The sequence below is a fragment of the Etheostoma cragini genome, chromosome 9, assembly GCF_013103735.1.
Source record: "Etheostoma cragini isolate CJK2018 chromosome 9, CSU_Ecrag_1.0, whole genome shotgun sequence".
Lineage (NCBI taxonomy): Eukaryota > Metazoa > Chordata > Actinopteri > Perciformes > Percidae > Etheostoma > Etheostoma cragini.
In genome coordinates, this window is record NC_048415.1 from 21,495,868 (window position 1) to 21,519,282 (window position 23,415).

At 41.6% G+C, this 23,415-nt stretch overlaps 1 protein-coding gene and 1 long non-coding RNA gene across 4 annotated transcripts in view; one reads left to right on the forward strand and one right to left on the reverse strand.

Moving 5' to 3' along the window:
- Window positions 1–8,553, reverse strand: part of LOC117950926 — a 17,598-nt gene extending 9,045 nt beyond the window's left edge. Inside the window, exons 1-2 of the long non-coding RNA XR_004658009.1 lie at window positions 8,441–8,553; window positions 2,497–2,509 (exon numbers count right to left, since the gene is read on the reverse strand). This is a non-coding gene — a long non-coding RNA (uncharacterized LOC117950926). The remainder of the gene's footprint in view (window positions 1–2,496; window positions 2,510–8,440) is intronic.
- The window catches only part of brdt (bromodomain, testis-specific), a 38,746-nt gene that overhangs the window by 9,966 nt on the left and 5,365 nt on the right, over window positions 1–23,415 (forward strand). Inside the window, exons 5-17 of one of the 3 annotated variants that reach the window (XM_034882336.1) lie at window positions 2,039–2,160; window positions 2,992–3,336; window positions 3,417–3,545; window positions 11,468–11,665; window positions 11,764–11,942; window positions 12,070–12,359; window positions 12,480–12,584; window positions 12,686–12,817; window positions 15,380–15,435; window positions 15,550–15,730; window positions 20,336–20,406; window positions 21,786–21,849; window positions 21,929–22,035. In XM_034882336.1, the coding sequence (XP_034738227.1) occupies window positions 2,039–2,160; window positions 2,992–3,336; window positions 3,417–3,545; window positions 11,468–11,665; window positions 11,764–11,942; window positions 12,070–12,359; window positions 12,480–12,584; window positions 12,686–12,817; window positions 15,380–15,435; window positions 15,550–15,730; window positions 20,336–20,406; window positions 21,786–21,849; window positions 21,929–22,035 (1,979 nt within the window). The remainder of the gene's footprint in view (window positions 1–2,038; window positions 2,161–2,991; window positions 3,337–3,416; window positions 3,546–11,467; window positions 11,666–11,763; window positions 11,943–12,069; window positions 12,360–12,479; window positions 12,585–12,685; window positions 12,818–15,379; window positions 15,436–15,549; window positions 15,731–20,335; window positions 20,407–21,785; window positions 21,850–21,928; window positions 22,036–23,415) is intronic. The other 2 variants (XM_034882337.1, XM_034882338.1) reach the window with 2 other exon arrangements.

Here is a 23,415-nt window from a genome sequence, read left to right on the forward strand (position 1 = left end):
GGTCTATCTGTAAAGTGTCTTGAGATAACTCTTGTTATGAATTGATACTATAAATAAAATTGAATTGAATTGAATTTACCAGGGAGGCTGAGAAGTGTGATACCCCTGTAACTGGCACACACCCTCTGGTCCCCCTTCTTGAAGAGGGGAACCCTACCCCGGTCTGCCACTCCTTAGGCACCGTCCCAGACTTCCTGGACGGATCTCATCAATCCCTGGGGCTTTGCCGCTGTGGAGTTGTTTGACTACCTCAGCGACTTCCACCAGGGAAATTGACGACAATCCCCCATCATCCTCCAGCTCTGCCTCTACCACAGAAGGTGTGTCCGCTGGATTTAGGAGTTCCTCAAAGTGCTCCGTTCACCGCTCTATTACCTCCCCAGTTGAGGTTAACAAAGTCCCACCCTTACTGTAAACGGCTTGGATGATTCCTTGCTTCCCCCTCCTGAGGTAGCGAAGGGTTTTCCAGAAGCACCTTGGTGCAGCCCGAAAGTCCTTCTCCATGTCTTCCCCAAACTTCTCCCACACCCGCTGCTTTGCCTCTGTCACGGCAGAGGCTGCAGCCCTTCGGGCCCGTCGGTGCCTTGCAACTGCCTCCGGAGTCCTTCGGGATAACATATCCCGGAAGGACTCCTTCTTCAGTCGGACGGCTTCCCTGACCCCCGGTGTCCACCAGGGTGTTCGTGGGTTACCGCCCCTTAGGCACCTAAGACCCTTAGACCACAGCTCGCCGCCGCAGCTTCAGCAATGGAAACTTTGAACATTGTCCACTCAGGTTCAATGCCCCCAGCCTCCACAGGGATGCCCGAAAAAGCTCCGCCGGAGGTGTGAATTGAAAGTCCGTCGGACAGGAGCCTCCTCCAGACGTTCCCAATTTACCCGCACTACACGTTTGGGCTTACCAGGTCTGTCCAGAGTCCTCCCCCATTCCCTGACCCAACTCACCACCAGATGGTGATCAGTTGACAGCTCTGCCCCTCTCTTCACCCGAGTGTCCAAAACATACGGCCTCAGATCAGATGACACGATTATAAAATCGATCATTGACCTTTGGCCTAGGGTGCTCTGGTACCACGTACACTTATGAGCATCCCTATGTTCGAACATGGTGTTTGTGATGGACAATCCATGACTAGCACAGAAGTCCAACAACAGACATCCACTCTGGTTCAGATCAGGGAGGCCGTTCCTCCCAATCACGCCTCTCCAAGTATCTCCATCACCCACGTGTGCGTTGAAGTCCCCCAGCAGAACTATGGAGTCCCCTACTGGAGCCCCATAGAGGACTCCATACAGGGTCTCCAAGAAGTCTGAATACTCCGAACTCTTTTTTGGTGCATATGCACAAACAGTCAGAGTTTTCCCCCCCCATCAACCGCAGGCGTAGGAAGGCGACCCTCTCGTCCACCGGGGTAAACTCCAACGCAGCAGCGCTCAGCCGGGGACTTGTGAGTAGCCTCACACCCTGGGCAACTCCGGAGTAGGACAGAGTCCAACCCCTATCCAGGAGTATGGTTCCAGAACCGAGACTGTGCGTAGAGGTAAGCCCCACCAGATCTAACTGGTAGCGCTCCACCTCCCGCACAAGTTCCGGCTCCTTCCCCCACAGAAAGGTGACATTCCACGTCCCCAAAGCAAGCCTCTGCCGCCCGGCATTCATTCAACACTGTTTTTTTTTTTTTAAAGGAACTCTGGTAGATTAAGTCTCATAAGTGTGCCTACATCTTATCCCCACACCTCCAGCTACACACAACCAAATTCAAATCTTGTGGACTGATACTTTAATGTGGTTGAGATTACTTAATTTTTTGGAATAAGCATGTCGAGATTGTTGGTCTAAACTGGATTTTAACATTAATTTCCATGATTCATGGTTGTTGCAGGTGTGTTTGAGAATGACACCTACAAATATTGCCATATTTGAACTTTTAATTAACGTCCTCTGGACAGGTCCAAATGAAGTGTGCTTCTTAATTTGACCATTTTAAAATAGTATCTGCTTCTTATGCATGTGTACACTTTACCTCTGTTGATGCAGGTGCAGTAAAACAGAGATCCTTTGTGTCAGAAGTTGTTCTCCAGCAGACTGTGACTGTCATTCCACCGGATGTGCCTCAGTTGATCCCACCCATCCAGCTCTCTGCACAAATTGATGCAACAGTAAGTATTTTATAACTTTGCAAGAAACTTGCACAGTAGGTTGCAGACAGAGGTTTTACAGGCAGCTTGTTTCCAATTGCAACACTGCTATTGCTCTGCAAAAGTGAACTCAGAGTCAACTTTGAAGAATGGTGGGGGATCTTCTGTGCTAATTTCAAGGTATTAACCAAACTCCATTATGCTGGTTGCTTACTGATATGCCGATACAGCGTTACATTTTTAATATTGCCAAATCTCATTAAACAAGATACCTATGCACTATAAAATTTTATTTTAGAGTAGTAGAGTTTTACAAACACGTTCACATGGTCAAATATTAATGGTCACTAAAAGCACACAGTGTTGCTCCCTATCACAGACTACTGAATAAGAGCATTCTCCAATGCATTCTCCTGCTTTTTCAACATGTTAACTACCACCAACAGAAACAAACTCTAGAAACGTTACCTAGATTGCACAAAAAATAATTGGCCTTCCCACCCCCAACCTATCAAGACCTCAAAAGCAAAGTGTGTGTGCGCGTGCATGTTGCCCACAAGGGGTGCTAGTGGAAGGAACTGGAGGGAATTGTGATTGGGGGTAAAGTTGTCTGTTTACTGTAATTTTATGTAGGTATATTTGTGATGCTCTGTACAGACTGAAAACAATTTTCCCCATTGGACAATAAAGACTCTGTCTAAATAACATTGAAGATTCCATAGCCTGTGTTTGTGCTTTGAGACAAACTTTAATTATATAATGCAAAACAGTTTGGTAATTATTGTGCCACTGCTTTGTCTAACTTATGTAGTGATTTACTGTTTATGTACAACCTCTTTTCTAAAAATTCAGATTAAAAAAGGTTTTAAGAGGAAAGCAGACCCCTCAACCACATCAGTCATCAGCAGTAGTGAGGTATCCCATGCTGAGGATCATTCCTCACCTAGGACATTATTCTCCAGGAGAGGCAGTGGAAGACCCATCAAACCTCCAAAGAAAGACCTACCTTCTTTTGAGGGCAAGAAGGTCAGACTGTCTGAGCAGCTCAGGTACTGTAGTGATATCTTAAAGGAGATGCTCTCAAAGAGACACTATGGATATGCATGGCCCTTCTATACCCCTGTTGATGCGGTTGCTTTAGGCTTGCACGACTATCATGACATCATCAAGCAGCCTATGGACCTGAGCACCATCAGGGTAAGATAATTATGATAATGAGAAATGTAAAACCGCTTTAATATAAGTCATACATTTTTCATAGTGTTTTTTGTCCACAGACAAAAATGGATCAACGTAAGTATGCAATTGCAAAGGAATTTGCCGCTGATGTCAGACTGATGTTCTCCAACTGTTACAAATACAATCCACCTTCACATGAGGTTGTCTACATGGCAAGAAAACTTCAGGTATAGATTTGTTTTCATTTTTGTTCTATAAAGTCAGTATAGCAATACTAATATGAAACACATATTTCATAGTTTTGAAATATGTTTTTCTTTTTTTAATACAAAGTTATGTTTGTTAGAATCCGCTTTAATGCAAAGAAGGTGTGAACACATACACAAGGAATTTGACTCCAGCTTGTTGATGCCCTCAAAGTATCTCCCCGCTGCCTGCTACAGGAAAATAAATTTTAATTGGTAATATTTCAAGTTATTTGGAAGGAATGCCTTTTGTTCCTGGAAATGTTAACTAATGACACGTATGCTTTAGCATTGCTTGGAAACAACTTTGTAATGGCAGGTGTCGTGCAGAGCCTTAACCCCGGAATTCCACAGGATGCAGAACAGCGGCGGAGTCATTAGGTTTCCGTTGAAGTCCATGTGTGTACTTCCACAGACTGTGGATTGGCTGCGTCCCAGCTCTGGCGATCCGCAGCCCTCCGGAGCAGAAACGCAGAGCTTCTGTTTTTGCTGGACGCCAAAGAACTCGGCAACAATTCAGCACACGGCAGATGTGCACAGCGGGACAGGAAGTCGAGCACAGAAACAAATGAAACAATTAATTAATTGAATAATTTTCAAAAAATAAAATAGCCCGTGCTCACGGCAGATCATATTTCGCTGCACTACACTTTGAAAATTCAGCACCGAGTTGTTTCCTTTAATCCTTTTGGATGGAAACAAACTTTTTGTGGCTCTATTCTACATGAATTTGCAAAATCTCGTGGGTTGTCGCGACTTCAGCTGTCAGTCATGGCCGGAGCCGTTCCAAGCCGTAGAAATCCTGACCTTGTGGGTGTTGACGGACGGCGGAGCACGGAGCCGGCACACAGCGGAGCCAATCTGCAGCCATTCTGCATCCTGTGGATTTGGGGGCAAGAAGTTTTCAAAGGCTGTAAGCAGCAATACAGGAGACCAAGCAATTGGCCAATTCCTAACAGGCATGTTTTGAATGGGCGTTACACTAGTGATAGATAAATGAGAACCACCTTCTTAAATGAATTGCTCCATAGCTGTCAAAAACTCCATATGGTGCCTAATTGCAGCTATGAAGAACTTTCAGTTTTTGTTGGTTCTAGCAAGCCCTTTCTACATAATGAGTAGTGTTTTTACCACACTTGCTGTCATAAAGATTTTCTCTTGCCTGCGCCGACTGGCGTAATTAAATGTCCACGGGAGGAAAATGCATGCTTTCTTCTCATGGACATTTAATTATGGCACCAGCCGGTGCACGCTAGAGAAGGTCTTGTGTCATGTGTTACCCATTGTATTACGGAGTTAGCATTACCTGGAGGTCATATTGTTGCGATAAGAGTTTTACTGAGACAGGAAATCATTCATTTTACGTTATCAATACATCATTGCATTTCACGTGTTTTATATGTTAATTTAATGTAATTTGGCTGTAACACGAGCTAAACTGGGTGTTACTGTTACCAGCCAAAACATTAGCACCCATTGTAACGATAACTTGGATTTATATAGTGCCTTTCATGAAACCAACGGACGCTTTACAGTACAGTGGGACAAAAAGAAAATAGGCTAATATAAACCCAGACTGAAAAAAAAAATTAAACTGGAATATAAATGGGGGGGGGGGGGGGGGGGGAATTTCAAGTAGACTACTGACATATAATCGCGTATAATCGCGCAGTGTATTATTTCATAACTCAGATGCCAGCCCACTGTCATGGTGGTATTGGATGGTCCATGACAATGATGGGACTAGAAGAGGGGAAGATGAGCGAATGCAGAAGTACAGTGACAGTGTAATGATTAGGGGTGTCACAATTTTTCAAATCTTTAATTTCTTTTATCCTAAAGTCACGGATTCAATTCTCGATTTTTACATTTCTTTTTTAAGTTTAAATGTTTCTTTGCCATTTTTAGACTAGACTTTTATGCAATATAATATCTGACCTTTGTTTGCAATTTACCATACCACATTGTCAAATTTTAAAAGATTTATATCTTCAGTTAATTGGAAACTTAAAGGGGTGATATAATGCAAAACCTTTTTTTGTTTTGTTTTTTTACCTTGTCATAGTTGAATAATGACAGTTTGGTGGGTAAATAGGACATACAGTGGGGCTTGAAAGTTCGGGTACCCCAGGTAAATATTTGATGGAAAAATCTCCAAGGCATCAAATGACCGATTAGACATTCGTATAATATGTCACAAAAAGTTAGATTTTATTTCCATCATTTACACTTTCAAAATAATTTGAAAACAAAAAAATGGCATCTGCAAAAGTTTGGGCACCTTGCAGAGTTAATACTTTGTCGGCCCCCTTTGGCAAGTATCACAGCTTGTAAATTCTTCTTTTAGCCAGCCAAGAGTCTTTAAATTCTTGTTTGAGGTATCTTTGCCCAATCTTTCTTACAAAAGTCTTTCAGTTCTTTGAGGTTTGTGGGCTGTCTGTCACGCACTACTCGTTTAAGGTGTATCCATAGATTTTCAATTCTGTTGAGGTCAGGAGATTAAGGCCATGGCAAAACCTTATGTACTCTACCTTTATGTAATCCACTGTGGATTTTGGGGTTCTTAGGATCATTATCCATTTGTAGAAGCCATCCTTAACTTCAGCTTTTTCACAGATGGCATCAAGTTAGCGTCCAAAATTTGTTGAAATTTTATTGAATCCATTTTTCCTTCTACTTGTTAAATGTTCCCTCTTCTACTGGCTGCAATACAATCCCAAAGCATGATTGATCCACCCCCATGCCTAACAGCTAGACAGAGGTTCTTTTCATTAAATTCTGTGCCCTTTCTTCTCCAAACGTACCTTTGTTCATTCCGGCCAAAACGTTCTATTTTGACCATATCGGTCCACAGAACTAGTTTCCACAATGCATCAGGCTTGTCTATATGTTTATTTGCAAACTTCAAACGCAGATTTTGGTGTGGGGACGTAAAATAGGTTATCTTCTGATGACTCTCCCATGAAGACTTTATTTGTACAAGGATCTCTTTATATTGGAATGGTGTACCACAACTTCAGTGTCTGCCAGGTTTTTCTGGATGGAACTTGCAGTCAAACGTGGGTTTTGACTTTCTTTTCTCACAATCCTGCGAGCTGTTCTGATATATTTCTTGGTCTCCCGGATATTGCTTCAACTTTCACTGTTAATTTCTTAATTACATTCCGAACAGGGGATATTAGCATCTGAAAACTCTTTGCTATCTTCTTATGGCCTTCTCTTGCTTTGTGAGCGTCAACAATTTTTTTCAGTTTTCTGCTTAGAAGAATCCATGGTGCTGGTTGTTCGGGCAGAGTCAGATGAGTCTGGGCATTTAAGACCTTAAAATTGACATCACCTGGTCTTTCCAGATGATGGTTGTGAACAATCCAGGACGCTTTCACGTCTCAGCTTTCCAAAGGGGGCGGTGCATGCTATAAACTCTGCAGGGTGCCCAAACTTTTGCAGACTCCATTTTTTTTGTTTTCTGTTATTTTGAAAGTGTAAATGATAGAAATAAAATCTAAGTTTTTGTGACATATTATACTAATGTCAGCTCTGTCATTTGATGACTTGGAGATTTTTCCAGCTTTTCTTGGCTTCTTTATGCACATTAATACAAATTTTTACCTGGGGTGCTCAAACTTTTGAGCCCTCATTCCGCCTGCAAATCTCACAATTTGAAACTGTCTCTGAAAACGGGCAGCTCTCAACAACTCATAGTTGATGTCAACTATGTGGCTCCTCCTTATTTGGCTTTGATCTCGATCTTTATCACGCCCCAAAATGTACATAGTCTACACCACTGATATCTGAGATCAGGTAGTTTTCTGAATAGGTCGCGTAGATCTCAGAAATTGTATACATTGTTCTATTTCATTACTAAATTCACTTCTGAGACTTTTTTTTTACTTTTTATGAGAAATCAACTCTGCAGGTCATATGTACAGTTTTACGAAAATTGATGGTTAATTGCAAATTTTGACAGACTAGTTCAGCAGCCCGCGGTGCTTCACACCAAACAAAGTCACCAGATTCTGGGTTACTGGACTACCAGTACCGCTGCCCTCAAAGGGGAAAATTCAAAGTGTAAATGTACTATAATTATGCCAAAAGTGTAGCGGCAATCTTTGCCATAGGATTCAATGGGACACACAGCCTAGCTAGTAGTTCTTCCTTAAAGGCAACTCAGCAACAAAGGCAGCACAGACCGCTGTCAGCTTATGAACTTCGACAGAAAATTTGGGGTGTGTGTGTGTAACTGAGCTCAGTGGAGCCCCAAGGGCTCCCCCCGCCTATGCTGCATCACCGGCCCTCCTATCCTTTCACAGACCCCGGGTTAACTTTCGTTCTTAACTATAGTATATTTACAGTTTGAATGTCGTCAATGTATGTACAGTACAGGCCAAAAATTTGGACAAACCTTCCTATTCAATGCGTTTCCCTTTTTTTTTTTATGACTAGTTACATTGTAGATTATCACTGAAGGCATTCAAATTATGACTGAACACATATGGAATTATGCATTTAACCAAAAAGTGTGAAATAACTGAAAACATGTCTTATATTCTAGTTTCTTCAAAGTAGCCACCCTTTGCTCTAATTACTGCTTTGCAAACTCTTGGCATTCTCTTAATGAGTTTCAAGAGTTAGTGACCTGAAGTGGTTTACCAACAGTCTTGAAACAGTTTCCAGAGATGCTCAGCACTTGTTGCCCCTTTTGCCTGACAAAGCTATCTCTTTTGTCCGGTTTCAATTTAAGGCATTTTTGTGAATTTGAGGGATCTTGTTAGGCGGAGACTAGCTAGCTACACCCCCGTGGGAGCTCTGTCAAGGCAGCAGCATTTGGGAGTCCAGTGACCAAGTTTTTTTTTTTTAATTATTTTTTTTTTTTGCACTGGGTATGGAGTGCCGTGGGCTGCCACTGTCTCGTCAGACTGTGTGGAGCTCCTGAAGTCCCACACAGCCTTACCAAATTTCCAATTAGCAATCAATTTTTGTAAAGCAGCACATATTTGACCTTTTTACATAAAGTATCTGAAGTAAATTTAGTAATGAAATAGCAGAAAAACAAGGTATAACATTGCAGTGTCTTGTCTCCACTGTGTGTATGTGCTTCACTCAACCAATCAGCATTCAGCTCCTCTAACTATTCATGAGAAGGCCATATAAGGCAGACAACCTTGTTTCAATCAAGACCCATTAAGGGGAGAATTGGGGCCCTTAAAGCATTTGGGCAATTTTCAGCCCAACCAATGTTACATACCCTTTTAGGAGACCTTTAAAGGTCCCATGGCATGAACATTTTATTTTGAGATTTTTATAACATTTTAATATGCAATCTCCCAGCCTGCCTATGGTCACCCAGTGGCTAGAAATGGCGATAGGTGTAAACCGAGCTCTGGGTATCCTGCTCTGCCTTCTGAGAAAATAAAAGCTTGGATGGGCTGATCTGGAATCTTGCCTCCCCTTTCTCTGCTTTTCTGCCCAGAGAATTTGTTCCACCCATGAGAGAGAGACATCATGGATTTCAAACAGCAAAGTGGCAGTTGTTCAAGGCCCCCCCCCCCCCCCCCATGTAACCCTTCTATCACCCCCTTAAACAAAATAACCTGCCATCTAGTTTCTCTTTTGTAACTGCAGTCTTCACAGAAGATGACATAAGGTCACAACAAAACTAACTAAAACAACCGTGTCCATAGTCTTCTCTGAACAATTAGTGGTCTTACATGCACTTAACAGAGCTTGCAAACTGTGGCTTCAGTGAAAGACGAGGGCGTTCACGTTCTGTCTATGGGTCTCCTGGATTCTGCAGTTGCCATGCTATCTTTTGACTGTCTGTAGCTAAGTTAGAGGAGGTTTACTTGCAGCACTTGCACATGTTTTTGTTTCTGTTTTTTTTTTTCCCCGCTTGACAAGCTGACCGGATGTGACATGGGGGTGTGGCCACTTTGCAAGCTGGCTGGTTGTAAAATGGGCGCGTGGCAGCATTGATTATTACATTATTTTTAATTCAGAGTTTGAGATTGTGACTTAATTTTGGTCTAATTCAAGATTTAGTGTCAAAATCATGACACCCTTGTAGTAATAGAAACAGAGTGAGGCAGCGCAACTCCTTCTGGTATCCAGGGTGCCAAACTCAAGAAGATGCAGACAGGACAGTCTAGCGAGGCACTGTCAAAGGAGAGAAGCAAAGGATGAAATGAAGGAGAAAGCGGCGGAGCAACAGATGAATGTCATTTTGTATTATTTTGCATTTAATTTTAATCAGGCTCCGCATGCAAAGTTTTTGTGGGTGACAGGTTTAGGATGTTGGATACAAAAAAATGCATTACAACATTTCGGACTCTCAGTGCAAGTACCCTTTAGTCTTGTTTGCTGTTACCGGTTATTGGGATCATCAGATGTAAAATTGAACAGTTTTTATGATGTTTAGATTTGTTGTCTTTTGTGTGTAGTATAATAGCCATTGAAATAGGAATGTCAAAGAATATTCCTCAGCATGAGCATAATGCAGATGTTCACAACCAACAGGAGCACTTCATAGTTGTGGTGCATGTGTAAAATATTGCTAAAGTAGTAGTCTATATCGATATATCTATATCACTTCCAGGATGGTTTAGGTGTCTCTCATTTCGGCTGGATGTCCTTTCTTTGTTTTTGGCATTTTAAATTCAATTTGAGGACTATGGTTAACTGCTTCTTAAATCTCTACAGGGTAAATTGAGACAGCTAGCTGGACCATCTGTCAACTCTTAAGTTTTCAGCGCTGTGGAGGAAGGTCTGACAATGCAAGACTACTAAAATAGTCAAATATTTTTTTTGGGGGGGGAATGTTCTCTTTGCATGCCTAAATATGGCTCAGGGTTGTGCAATATTGACTAATTCCAGTGTTGCATGCCATATTACTACACATGACATACCTAAACACAAAGGGTTACAATCAGTGTTTGGCAAGTTATTTTTCAAAAATAATTAGTTACTATGTACTTCTTCCAAAAATTACTAAATTGGTTAGTCACAAATTATTAAAGTAACTACTTACTTCAAAAAGTAACTATTGCGTTACTTCCAAGTACATTTTTAGATGCTCAAATGTGACCCCACCTCCACCCCTCTTTAATGGAACTTAAAATGCATGTTCAATAATTTTTGATAAATTTAAATAATATAATGAAATGGACACTTAATGCAATACATTAACAGAAATAATCTACACAAATCTAAACTATTTTAATGTTGCTGTGGGACAAAGTGAGACAAGCCTCCAATCAAATGTCATGTATGTAGATATTTTGTTTTATAGTGGATCAATACAAATAAAACAATAGATGTTTTGGAACTTTTGATATTTATTGGCCCTCCTTGTGGCTTGCAATACCTTTCTGTTGTTGACTGACTCGCTCGTGTTGCCCGACTATGCGTGTTTTCAAACACCCGCCCAACTGTACCTCTGATTGGCTTACCATGACATTTTTCTCAACCTCACCCAATCGTCAGCATTTATGCGCTTGTCTTGTGCACTGCCCACTAACCAAAGAAGTACAGTTAAAAAAAAAAAAAGTCTTTGCCTCTTGGCTCAGAGGTCTTGTTGGTTTGATGAGAGAGAGACTTCAGTTAGAGTTAACGCGCTGCATATTTTGGCGGTAAAGGCTTTATTAAGATGGCAAGATTAATCATGATTACTCGTAAAAAAAAAAAAAAGTAACACCGTTAGTATTGCCGTTATTTGTACCGCCGTTATTCCCATCACTGGTTACAATAAACAAAGGCGCAAAAAATGGCTTGAGCTTGCTATGATTTGACATATGAAATGTCCCTGACTGATTGTGTATATAGCGTAGGGCATTGCTAAGTTGAAGCATTAGTACCAGTATTATATTTTTATATTACTACAATAAAGAAACTATTGTTTATATCAACAGGAGGTTTTTGAAGCCCGTTATCTGAAAATTCCCCAAGAAGCAGAGAGTTTTTCACTACCTAATCAACAAGATGACGAGGGAAAAGGAGTCAGAGTGGCAAGTGTGTCAACCTCAGCAAGTTCTAAAAGTGAAAGCTCCTCAGAGGCACAGAGTTCATCAGAAGAGGTGGCCATGCAGCTGGCCAATATAGAGGAGCGGGTTGGTATATACATGCCAGTAACCGTGAAAATGGCTTTTGAAAGGTTATTCACTTTAGTGCATTTTACCTAATTGGCTATTAATGGCTGGCTTTTCAGTTGAAAGCTGTCAGTGATCAGCTGAAGAGACTAACCCATGAGCCCCCGATGAAACCTAAGAAGAAAGCCAAGTTGAAAAAGGAAAAAAGAGCCAAAGAAAAGGATATTGCTAGACTAAAGCAAAAATCCTCGGAATACAAATCTATTGTAGAAAAAATGGCGAACCGTAAAAGTTCTTTGTAAGTGACCCCCACTTGATCTTTCAATGTTTTTTTGATTTCTACTTAGGATTAGTGATGTTGTATGCTGTGATGTTGAGTGTTTCTAAGCATGTGCTAACAGTAGATGTTATGCATGTATGTCTAGGCATGACAACAGACGCAATATTTATGGAGTACCTCTAAAGTGCAAGGATGGGGTCCCATCAATACCAATGACTTACCAGGAGAAAAAGCAGTTGAAATTGGACATTAACAAGCTGCCTGGTGACAAATTGGGGAAGTTGGTGAACATCATTCATGCCAGGGAGTCCTGTCTGCGAGATTCCACTCTCGAAGAGATTGAGGTTGACTTTGAATTGCTCAAGTCTTCCACACTGAGAGCCCTGCAGAAGTTTGTTGCAGCATGTTTGAGGAAATGCAACAAAAATGTTGAAAGTAAGTACAGCTTAATCCTTAGCTCTCCTCTATTAACAAATAAACTTTTTTATATTTATTGGATTTAGTCAATAAAATGTGCAATTAGATTGGAGGGTTTTTATCTCTTCCCACCTGTAGAAAAAAAACACGTAAAGCCAACAGTAGGAATTCCGGCTGGGAAATCAAAGGATACCGGTACATCTCAAGTTGCCAGTAAAGAGCAGCAATTGATTAAGAAAAAAGGTAAGCTGTGAATTTGATTAATAATGTAATTGTCATAGCTGTCCTTCCACATGTGAGCCATTGAGTGTAAAAATTACACTTTACTTTTTTTTTGTTAACAGCTAAACCCGTGGCGGCTCCTGACCCTGGCTGCCCTTCATACCTCAGTGAAAGCAGCAGCTCGTCATCCAGCTCTGACAGCGGCAGCTGTAGTAGTCTTTCTAGCACTTCAGAAAGCAGTGACTCTGAATCAGGTTAGGTGCTCTCCGCTAAACACTCTGCCCTCACCTATCTTTTTGTTTGTCCTTACCTTCTCTTCTTTAGAGATGAGCAATGGGCATAATTCACCTGGTGCCTCTCTTGGTTGCACACTGAATATTAAATTGTTTATACGTTTACACATTCATTAGGTGTTGGCTCTTTGTGTTTATTTCACACACTTTTAATATTCTGTCTACGTGAAGGAGGTGTGCATGTCTGCCCCTGATATCTGAGACAATTTTTTAAAATACTTGATAAAGCAGTTTCATTGTAATGTAAATTTATGGTAATAAATATAATACATAGTAATTTATGTCTGATGTCAAGGCAAAACTAAGGTGTACATTAATAAGCTTAATAGCAGTGTTTAATTGTACTGTGTTTAAAAGTGTTTTGCACCTTTAGTCTCACTCCCCATCACTGAATGGTGGAATCACAATGTTACTGACACAGTCTGTAGAACACTCCTACGCTATAGCAAATGAAAAGTTCTCATTTTCATCTTAAAACCATTCTCTGTATATTGAAACCGTTTCTGCTTGCTGTAGTCATTCATTCTGTTCCTACCAGCCCCATAAGCCCAGTTCAGACCAAAGATTTGCAACAACAAGAGATGAAACTTGCAACAACTTGCAATATGCTGGTCTGCAACTTTCTGAAACCTGCCACTGTACACCAGTGTGACTGGACAAAACTATGCATGTCTCCATAGCAATGACTCTCTGTACTTACTGTAGACTCTAACTTCCAACTTTTCAGGCTTTATGTTGGATATAATTTGTAATGTCTTAAAATATGAATGAGGATATGGATGGCAAGATGCTTGCTACATTTGCATTTCTAGTAGTGATAAAAACTGTAAAAAATAACGTTTTTATTTCTCCGATTTACTGTTTTGTGCTAACGTCGCTTCCCCTCTTCATTCACGCTCAGGCCTCAGTCTTGTCTAAAAGCCATTTCATGTTTGGTCAGAACAGGTCTTAGGTCCATCCTAATGTGCTTCTGATGGGAATGCTGGTACAAAATCCACAGCTTCTTTCTCTGATAAAATACAGTACATTCCAAAGTTTAGGTGAAGTTAACAGGGACTTTAAGCAGTGATGATAGAGGGACAGCTACCATGTCTAAGCAACATTGTTCCTCTAACAATGACTAATTCTTTGGAAACTGACGTTGCTCTGTGCTGGCAATAGATGAAATGTCCACAAACGTCTAATTATCGAGTATCTTTAATACTTAATCATCAATAATCATAATACTAACAATCTAATACAAACCAAATGAGTGTTAAATACGATTAAAAATGTTTAATTTTACTGCTAACACTTCACATTGCTGGGTAGGACTAAACCAGGTGTCAATAGCCTAAGTTAAGCACATTAAGCTGGTATCTTCCAAGGTTACAGGCTTTTTAGTATTTAATTCCTTTTGAGCTACTATCCCTATACTTGCAGCTCAGAAAGGAAACAATGTAAACACAAATAAGGGACAATATGAATTGAGGGATGATTACTTTACAGCAAGCATAAACTGTTTCCATGTACTTATAGGTATAAGAGTAAGAAATAAGATTAAGAAATTGCTCTTATGTATTTGCAATTGTTTAGCATTCTTCTAGCACCATACCTCCCATTGGTATTTTATGTAGTTTAACAATGCTACCATTATTCTTATTTGTATTGTTCTGACCTCAATAGAGGCAATGTATGGGAAATTAGTTTATCTTTTCTCAAACCCCACTTTCAATGCAGCTGAAGGAGGCCCCGAGCAGCACATCAGTCTTTTTTTCCAGTATTGTTGCTCTGCCCTTACAGAGTGATGCCAGTTACATCTATTTGTTTTTCTATATGTAATCACAGAATCACCGGTTCTAGACCACTATTATTATGCATCGGGCGGTAACTATTTAAAATGTAGACCTTTTCTTGTTATATATTTTTTTTATTATTATTGTTGTTTGAAATGGTCTTATAACCCTGACAGCAATAAATAACTAATATGCTCTGAAAAAGGAACAAAAACGTCCAATCACTGCCTCACAGCCCTTTTGAAAAGAACAAATGAAAAATGCCTCCTTGCCCCGCTGCGTGTACTCTACCCTTCCTGTGTATGACCCTACTGCAAGTCTACTGGGAAAAAGTTGCCACTGCTGCAGTAACATGCAACAGCCCGCCCTGCTAAAAAGGCAAACAAATGACACTAAATCTCTGCGTGCGTGCGTGCGTGCGCGCGTGCGTGCGTGCGTGCGCGCGCGCGTGCGTGTGTGTGTGTGTGTGTGTCCTACTTTCAAAATTTTGCTAGCTTTTCAACATTACCAACCTTGCCTTTTTTAAGTGATTTATTTTTAATGTACTGGCATCTCCATAATTTATGAGGCTATATTACTTTTTTAATTGAAATGTACCGTAATTTGTTAAAATTATTGATAATAGATGTAGTGTAGGACATGTATATTGTTGGAATACTTTGGGCAGAAACAGCATTAAGGTGGAATCATCCAAATTTGGGTGGGGTTGGAATGTTGGTGTAGACTGAATTATGTGCATGTCTTTCAGGGCCAAAAACAAAGAAGCCAAAAAGTAAAGACTCTTGCCAAAAAGTTAAGACAAAGGTAAATGTGTATTAGTTTTTGCTTACGTAATCAAAGGTTTATGGTGTGAAAGCCTTGCTGGTAAAATAAGATTTTTCTTCTTCTTCTTCTTTCTTCTTTTTCTTTTCTTTTAAGTCAAAGGTGACTCGTGCTACCCATGGCAAGCAAGCATTGGAGACAAAAGATTTGACAAAATCTTCAGTCAAGACTTGTCACCCCCCTCTTGCTGTGCAGTCCTCAGTTGCAGAAACCAAAGGCTACCCGATACACCGAATTGCAGACCAGACCTGTGATGAGCTGACTTTATCACCTCCAGGTACACTTACCTTACTCTTCATTCTAACCCCAACCGGTCGTCAGACACCGCCTACCAAGAGCCTGGGTCTGTCCGAGGTTTCTGCCTAAAAGGAAGTTTTTCCTCGCCACTGTCGCACTATTGCTTGCTCAGGAGGAGACTACTAGAACTGTTGGGTCCTTGTAAATTCTGGAGTGTGGTCTATCTGTATAGTGTCTTGAGATAACTCTTGTTATGAATTGATACTATAAATAGAATTGAATTGAAATTGAATTGAATTGAATTGAACTTACATTTATCAAAAAACACATTCAATTTACTTGCAGTAATTCATAGGATCTTTCTATTTATTACTTTTATTTACTTCACTGTATCAGTTCAAATGAATATACGTAGTTGTTTCTCATGTTGTGGACGTGGAAAACTTTAAAACTGTTTAAATACAAGATGGCGCCGCAGATGACCGCCTCTGGACTAGGCTCCATTCTGCTTTTCGTGTTTTTGTTTATTTTGTCTGTTTTCTGCCAACATTTTCTGGTTACATTTAGCAGAGATGAGCTCTTAAATATTGGACTTTCAACTCCTCATATTTTTCCACCGCTAATTTCCGAACCTGGAACTTTTTCGGAGTTATTAGTTGGAGGCGCAGCAGCTCTCTATGGGATCCACCGGAGACGTCGGAGGGGGAAGCGCGCTTGTTAAATTGAAGCAGCGGGGCTTTCGCACCGCGCTCCCCTCTTTCCACCTGGTGAATGTCCGCTCTCTGGCCAACAAAATGGATGAACTGCTGTTCCTCAACAGAACTAACTCGGACTTCTGCAGATCTGCCGCCCTCTGCTTTACTGAATCCTGGCTCACTCCGCACAACCCGGACAGCGCACTTATCCTCCCGGGATTCAGTCTTTACCGGGCAAATTGCGTACTGGAGCTCACAGGGAAAGCAAAGGGAGGCGGACTCTGTCTCTACATAAACAAAGGTTGGTGTACAGATGTCACAGTTCTGGGAAAAATCATGCATTCCCCACTTAGAGTCACTATTCATAAACTGCAAACCCTTTTATTCACCGCGGGAGTTTTCCTCATTCATTCTGGTCACCGTCTACATCCCACCTCAGGCCTGTGTTAGTGAGGCGTTACTGCACCTGGTCAACCAGATTACTAACGTGGAGAAAAAACATCCAGACTCCCTGCTCATTGTTCTTGGGGACTTCAAAAAAGCAAACCTCAGCCATGAACTCCCAAAGTATAGACCGCATATCAAGTGTCCCACCGGGGACACTAATATACTGGACCACTGCTATACTACATTAAAGGACTCCTACCGGTCTGTCCCACGTGCAGCCTTTGGACTCTCTGATCACTGTCTGGTTCATCTTGTCCCAACATACAGGCAGAAACTAAAATCTGTTAAACCTGTTGTAAAGAGGGTAAAAGATGGACCAACGAGTAAAAGCTGGATTTACAGGCCTGCTTTGACTGTACTGATTGGAGTCTTTTTGAGGCTGCAGCCACTGATCTGGACGAACTAACTGACACTGTGACATCTTACATCAGCTTTTGTGAGGACGTGTGTGTGCCGACAAAAACCTTCTGCACATACAACAACCAAAAACCCTGGTTCACAGCAAGACTCGGGCAGCTCCGTCAGTCCAAAGAGGAGGCCTTCAGAAGTGGGGACACAGTCCTGTATAACCAGGCCAGGAACACACTGACCAAATAGATCAAAGCAGCTAAGAGGAGCTATGCTAAAAAGCTGGAAAACAGCTTTTCAAACAACGATCCTCGGCCAGTGTGGAGAGGCCTGCAGTCCCTCTCAAACTACAGGAGACCATCCCCCAACACTGCTGGTTCTCGATGACTGACGAGCTGAACAGCTTCTACTGTAGGTTTGAAAAGACCACAGTCACACCCCTCCCCCTCACCAACTCACACTTCAGTCAGTCACCTCCCCCCCACTGACCCCTCACCTGCACTCATGATCTGTGAAGTGGATGTGCGCCAGCTCTTCCAGAGGCAGAAGACCAGAAAGGCTCCTGGCCCAGACAGCGTGTCACCATCCTGCCTGAAAATCTGTGCAGCCCAGCTGGCCCCCATCTTCACTCAGATCTTCAACAGATCTCTGGAGCTATCTGAAGTTCCCTCCTGCTTCAAACGCTCAACAATCATCCCAGTCCCCGAAAAAACCCTCCATCTCTGGACTAAATGACTGCAGGCCTGTCACCCTGACATCTGTAGTCATGAAGTCCTTTGTAAGACTGGTGTTGGCCTACCTTAAGGAAATCACAGTCTCCTTGCTGGACGCCCTGCAGTTTGCCTACAGGGCTAAAAGGTCGGTGGATGATGCAGTCAACCTGGGACTGCATTACATTCTGCAACACCTCGACTCCCCAGGGTCTAATGCAAGGATCCTGTTTGTGGACTTCAGCTCGGCGTTCAACACCATCATTCCGGACATCCTCGGCACCAAACTCTCCCAGCTCACTGTGCCAGCCTCCACTTGTCAGGGGGTCACAAACTTCCTGACTGAAAGGAGGCAGCAGGTGAGGCTGGGGAACATCACATCCAGTACATGGACTATTAGTACTGGCGCCCCCCAGGGGTGTGTGCTCTCCCCACTGCTTTTCTCCCTCTACACCAATGACTGCACCTCAGGAGACCCATCTGTTAAACTCCTGAAGTTCGCTGACGACACAACCATCATCAGCCTCATCCGGGACTGTGATGAGTCGGCCTACAGATGGGAGTTGGATCAGCTGGCTCTCTGGTGCAGTCAAAACAACCTTGAGCTTAACACGCTCAAGACTGTGGAGATGATCGTGGACTTCAGGAAGAGACCCCCCACTCTTCCCCCTCCCATCACCATACTCAACAGCCCTGTGTCTGCTGTGGAATCCATCAGGTTTCTGGCATCCACTATATCCCAGGACCTTAAGTGGGAGCCCAACTCAGACGCCATCAACAATAAGGCCCAGCAGAGGATTTACTTCCTGCGCCAGCTCAGGAAGCTCAACCTGCCTAAGGAGCTACTGATCCACTTCTACCCAGCCATCATCCAGTCTGTCCTTTGCACGTCCATCACTGTCTGGTTTGGATCTGCCACCAAAAAGGACAGGAGCAGACTACAACGGACAGTAAGGACAGCGGAAAAGATCATCGGTAGCGACCTGCCCTCCGTTCATGACTTCTACACATCCAGAGTCAGGAAACGGTCAGGAACCATCTACTACAGAGCACTGTACGCCAAAACCAACAGATTCAGGAACAGTTTCTACCCACAAGCCATCTCTCTGATGAACAGCTGACTTCTTACCGTCAGTGTCAGGTTCAATTCTGGTCAATAACCCAGTACCACTGTCTCTACAGCACCTGCTTACTGGTTCCACCTATTATTCCACTTATTTAGTATTATTCATCATTCTCATATCTCACTTATTATTTACTATTTCTTCATCATTCTCATATCTCACATATTATTTATTATTTGCTATTTACTCATCATTCCCATTCTCGCATCTCTTATTTGTTATTCATTCTCATGTTCTATTTCAGAACAGTCCTTAATGTTCATACTGTTCATATTGTAAGATAATAAGATAATAGTATTTATCCCAGTATCCTTGCACTATGCTCCATATTTAAATAATTTTTATTTAACTCTTTGTTCACTCATCCCTCTTTATTGTTCTGTTTAGAGTATGTATATATTGTATGTACATATTATTGTATATTTTTTTTGTGTGTTTTTTTTTTTTTGTTTTTTTTTTTGTGTATGCTCAGTGTGAGCAACAATGCTCCAAAGAAAAAATCCTCGTTTGTGTCCTCATACCTGGCGAATAAAGCTGATTCTGATTCTGAAATGGGGATTTACTATTTACCTTTATTTTTAAATTCTGCATTATCCTTATTCTTCCACAGCATTTAGCAGCAGTCCTTTTCAGCAACGTCTGAGACCTAATGCCAGACCAGCATCAATACCTAGAGAGAGAAAAAAAAAAGAAAAAAAACTTTACTCACAGATCCGCTTTGTCAGCTCCTTTTTAAACTAATCATTGTCATCCTTTTTTGCTCCCTCACTGATGTGGCTCCACATCAAATGACCCTTCTTCTTCCAGTGCCTGTTCAACTTAGACTGAATGTTACCCCAAAGTGTCCCATGTGCTCAGTGCCCTTCAGACACATACTTACAGGTCTATTAGGGCTGAACAGGGAACCAAGCAGCGGTGAAGTGTGGCTCGCTGCAATAATAAAATGTTTCTGCTGCCAGGAGGCGTGTTCATGTGTTTCAGGCAGGAATAAATTGTTTGTAACATAGGTCAACATGTTATATGACTCCCAGTAGTGTGTTTACTGATTGGCTGTGGCTATTCTCTGGCCTGTTGCCACACTTAGCAGTAGAATCAAACAAGCCGCATCTCGAAGAGGCTGCCGCAGCTTTACATAGACATTGTATGGCAGTTTGCCACAGATCACACTTCACCACTCCTTGGTGTGTTTTTGACTTAAGGGACCGTTCAGTTGCAGCCCCCTATTGCATGTTGTAAATTTGTATAAATATACAGTTGCTCCTTGCCTCTCACATAGCTATAATGTGTTGTACATCAATATCTGTCCTTTACTGTTTGACAGATTTATCTGCCCTTTTATCCCCCATGGCATCTCCAGGATTGTTGCTGGATTGGGCTGCCACCAGATTTGAGGTACTTTTGAGAAAACAGGAACCCTTTCCTCGCTTTTTTTTGGTCTCACATTTTGTGATGAATCTGTTTATGAACCGTCACCTCTGGACTGTACCCTTTCTAAATGACTAGTGTATGTATGAGATTGCACAGGTCAGTTTATTTAGCGGTAAAGGGTCTATGTGTAATTTCTACATTACTGCTGACCTATTGCACATTTTGCAGTGGGATTAACCCGATGCACTTACAGATAACTCCAAAGGCTATCCCTGGCTGTCCTTGAATAAACAATGACAGAATGGCTTACGCAGTTTTAATTTAATCAACAATAGATCATAAGAAATCTCATCAGTTGCATCGCAGTTACCTTATATTAGGCAGTGATATAGGGTTGGTCAGTTGTTTCCCAAATTGGCATATGATGATGTCCATAGTGATTATCACGGTGGACAATGGCATTGCTGTCTGTCCCCTCTCTGCTGCACTGCTCAACTGAGTGCCGAGCACTCAGACTGCTGAAACTGATCTCATCAACCGTGATGTTCTTTCGCCAGAAACAAGTGTGTTCCATAAACCGTAAAATAAATTTGTTTGCATTTGTACCAGTAGCTTTTTCCCTTTGTCCCTCTCTCTGCCTTACTCTCTTTCGGCATTGTGCCGTTAAGAGGCAATATGCAATTACAGCTATCCAAATTGATGATTTTGGGGGTGAAGTAACAACCTTAGTGTCCACCTGCAGGTGCACTCGTACTCAATAAATCGGAATTGTTACTTTTTAAAGCACACAATATTGTAACATCATGATGGCTGTTAGCCATATGGTGCACATATAACCTTAAATCTTCTGAATCAAACGTGTTGCTCCTCATTTAACTGGTTGTTCAAGTAGCATAACCACAACAACACCTTGATTAAACGCATATTTTGCGTTCAATCAAGCTGTTGCATATTGCTTACATATTGACTTATTGCTTGTCTACAAATCATTTTGCAGTGTTATTACTTTTTTGGTTGTGATTAGTAAAGTCAACACAAATCTCGGTATTCATTATGTTATTTACCACAATACAAAATTATAAGTAAGTATTTTGTGATATGTGCATGTCACAAATTTATCCCTTCAGTATAATTACATTTTCAATGCTCCCTGTCGGTTCTTTTTGTACACTTATAATTGTACAAAGCCTTCGAGGTCTGTCAGAATTGCAGAGGAAAAGCTCCAAATGCAACATGACCTACAATAGCAGTTTCCTACAGTATACCATGTTATCCTTACAGTTATATATTGGGGATATACGAATATGCTAATCATGTTTGTTTGGGCTTGAATATGTGAAAATGTTGGCTGAATCACTGTTACTGCATCAAAAACCTAAATATTTTAATGTCTCCCCTTTCAGCAGGGCCCTGTGCTGTCCCCTATTCGAGACAGCCCACTGCAATCCAAAGATGAAACCAGGTCCAGTAAGTCACTAAAAGACCCTTACTTCGACATCACCATTTCTTAAATAGTCTAATCCTTATTATCAAGTGATAATTCCAGATTGCAGATACCTTGATGATTTTCCTGAAAGTCAGCTGACTAATGTGCCTTACACCAACACAGAAAGTACATTTGCTGAAGATGAAAGAGTCCAAATTCCCAAAAAGGTTGGCATTGTTTAATTGAGTTTGGTTTTGCAAACAAATGTTAACATCTTTTCCAGAGGGTGTGTTTCACCAATAAGGATTAATTTTCGGTCTGTCTGCAGCAGACAGCTGATGGGACACAGTTGTTGAGGGTATTGTTGGGATCTTTTGAAGTGGGTAGTACAAAGGACCATAGCAGATGGCGGTCTACAGGCAAGAGTCCCAACGCGGAGCCAAGCAACATGCTGCTGTGGACCAGGCAACACTGCAAAACCGATTATAGGCACCTAGGTATAAAAACGACCGCAAAAAAAAATTACAAAACTGTGCAACCCTCGTGCCTGTATTTAAAAAGTTCCCTGTAGTGTTGAGGACAAAAATGTGCTCCTTATGCCTTCCTAAAACTATGAAGTTACTATAAATTATCATTTTCAACTTTTACTGAGTTAAATTAAACCCACATCAGTCCTGATCCTAACAACCAAATATCCATTTATTTTCAGAATTTCACCAGGTTTTTTCCCTTAAATGACAAACGTCCCCTTCCTAAAACTGCTATAAAATATTTTACATTATTTTCCACTTACACTAAGTTCCACACCCGCCTGCAGTACAATAACAGGTGGAAGCTGTACTATAATTGGCCGAACTTTGGATCCAGTACATTGTTCTGTGCCTACCATTCTGGAGTTAGGCAGGTCTCCCTCTACCCTGAAGGTGGATATTGCTATGTCACGTCAACATGCTAGGGTTGCTGGTGGCACTGTGGGGACACTCTAGTGCCCCATCTTCTTGAGGGGGAACCAGTTAAGACTTGAATTCCTGCTGGCCATTACCTCAGCAAAACGTGTAAGTGAACTACACACTCGGTCTGTGAGTACCTCATGTCTGAGGTGGAACCCAGACGGCTTGGGGGCCATGTTGTGGCTGCACATTGCATTCCTGCAAAAAGTGCTGTCCCATTTACACCTCAATGTCCCCCCCGTCTAGCGATGGAGGGGTTGAGCCGGAACTGTTGTGCCCAGTCTGGGCCATGAGAGCCTATTTCATTTCATTTCATTCCATTTCATTTAATATACACGAAAGTTAAAGTAACATTACAATATATAAACGGGCCTGACTCAGTTTAAAAACTGGTTTCCAGCAGGTTCCTGTTCTGCAGAAACAAAACATTGAAAGTGGTTTCAGCACAAGAGGACAGAAACATTTGTGGAGGACATAAGCATGGGCTAGACAAATACAGTGCAAACAAGGCTTGGACAAATAGATGAGCAATTAATGTGCAAGTGTAACTGTTAAGAAGAAGCTGTTTGTATGCCTTTTTTTGAAATACAGTGGGTACGGAAAGTATTCAGACCCCTTTAAATTTTTCACTCTTTGTTTCATTGCAGCCTTTTTCCA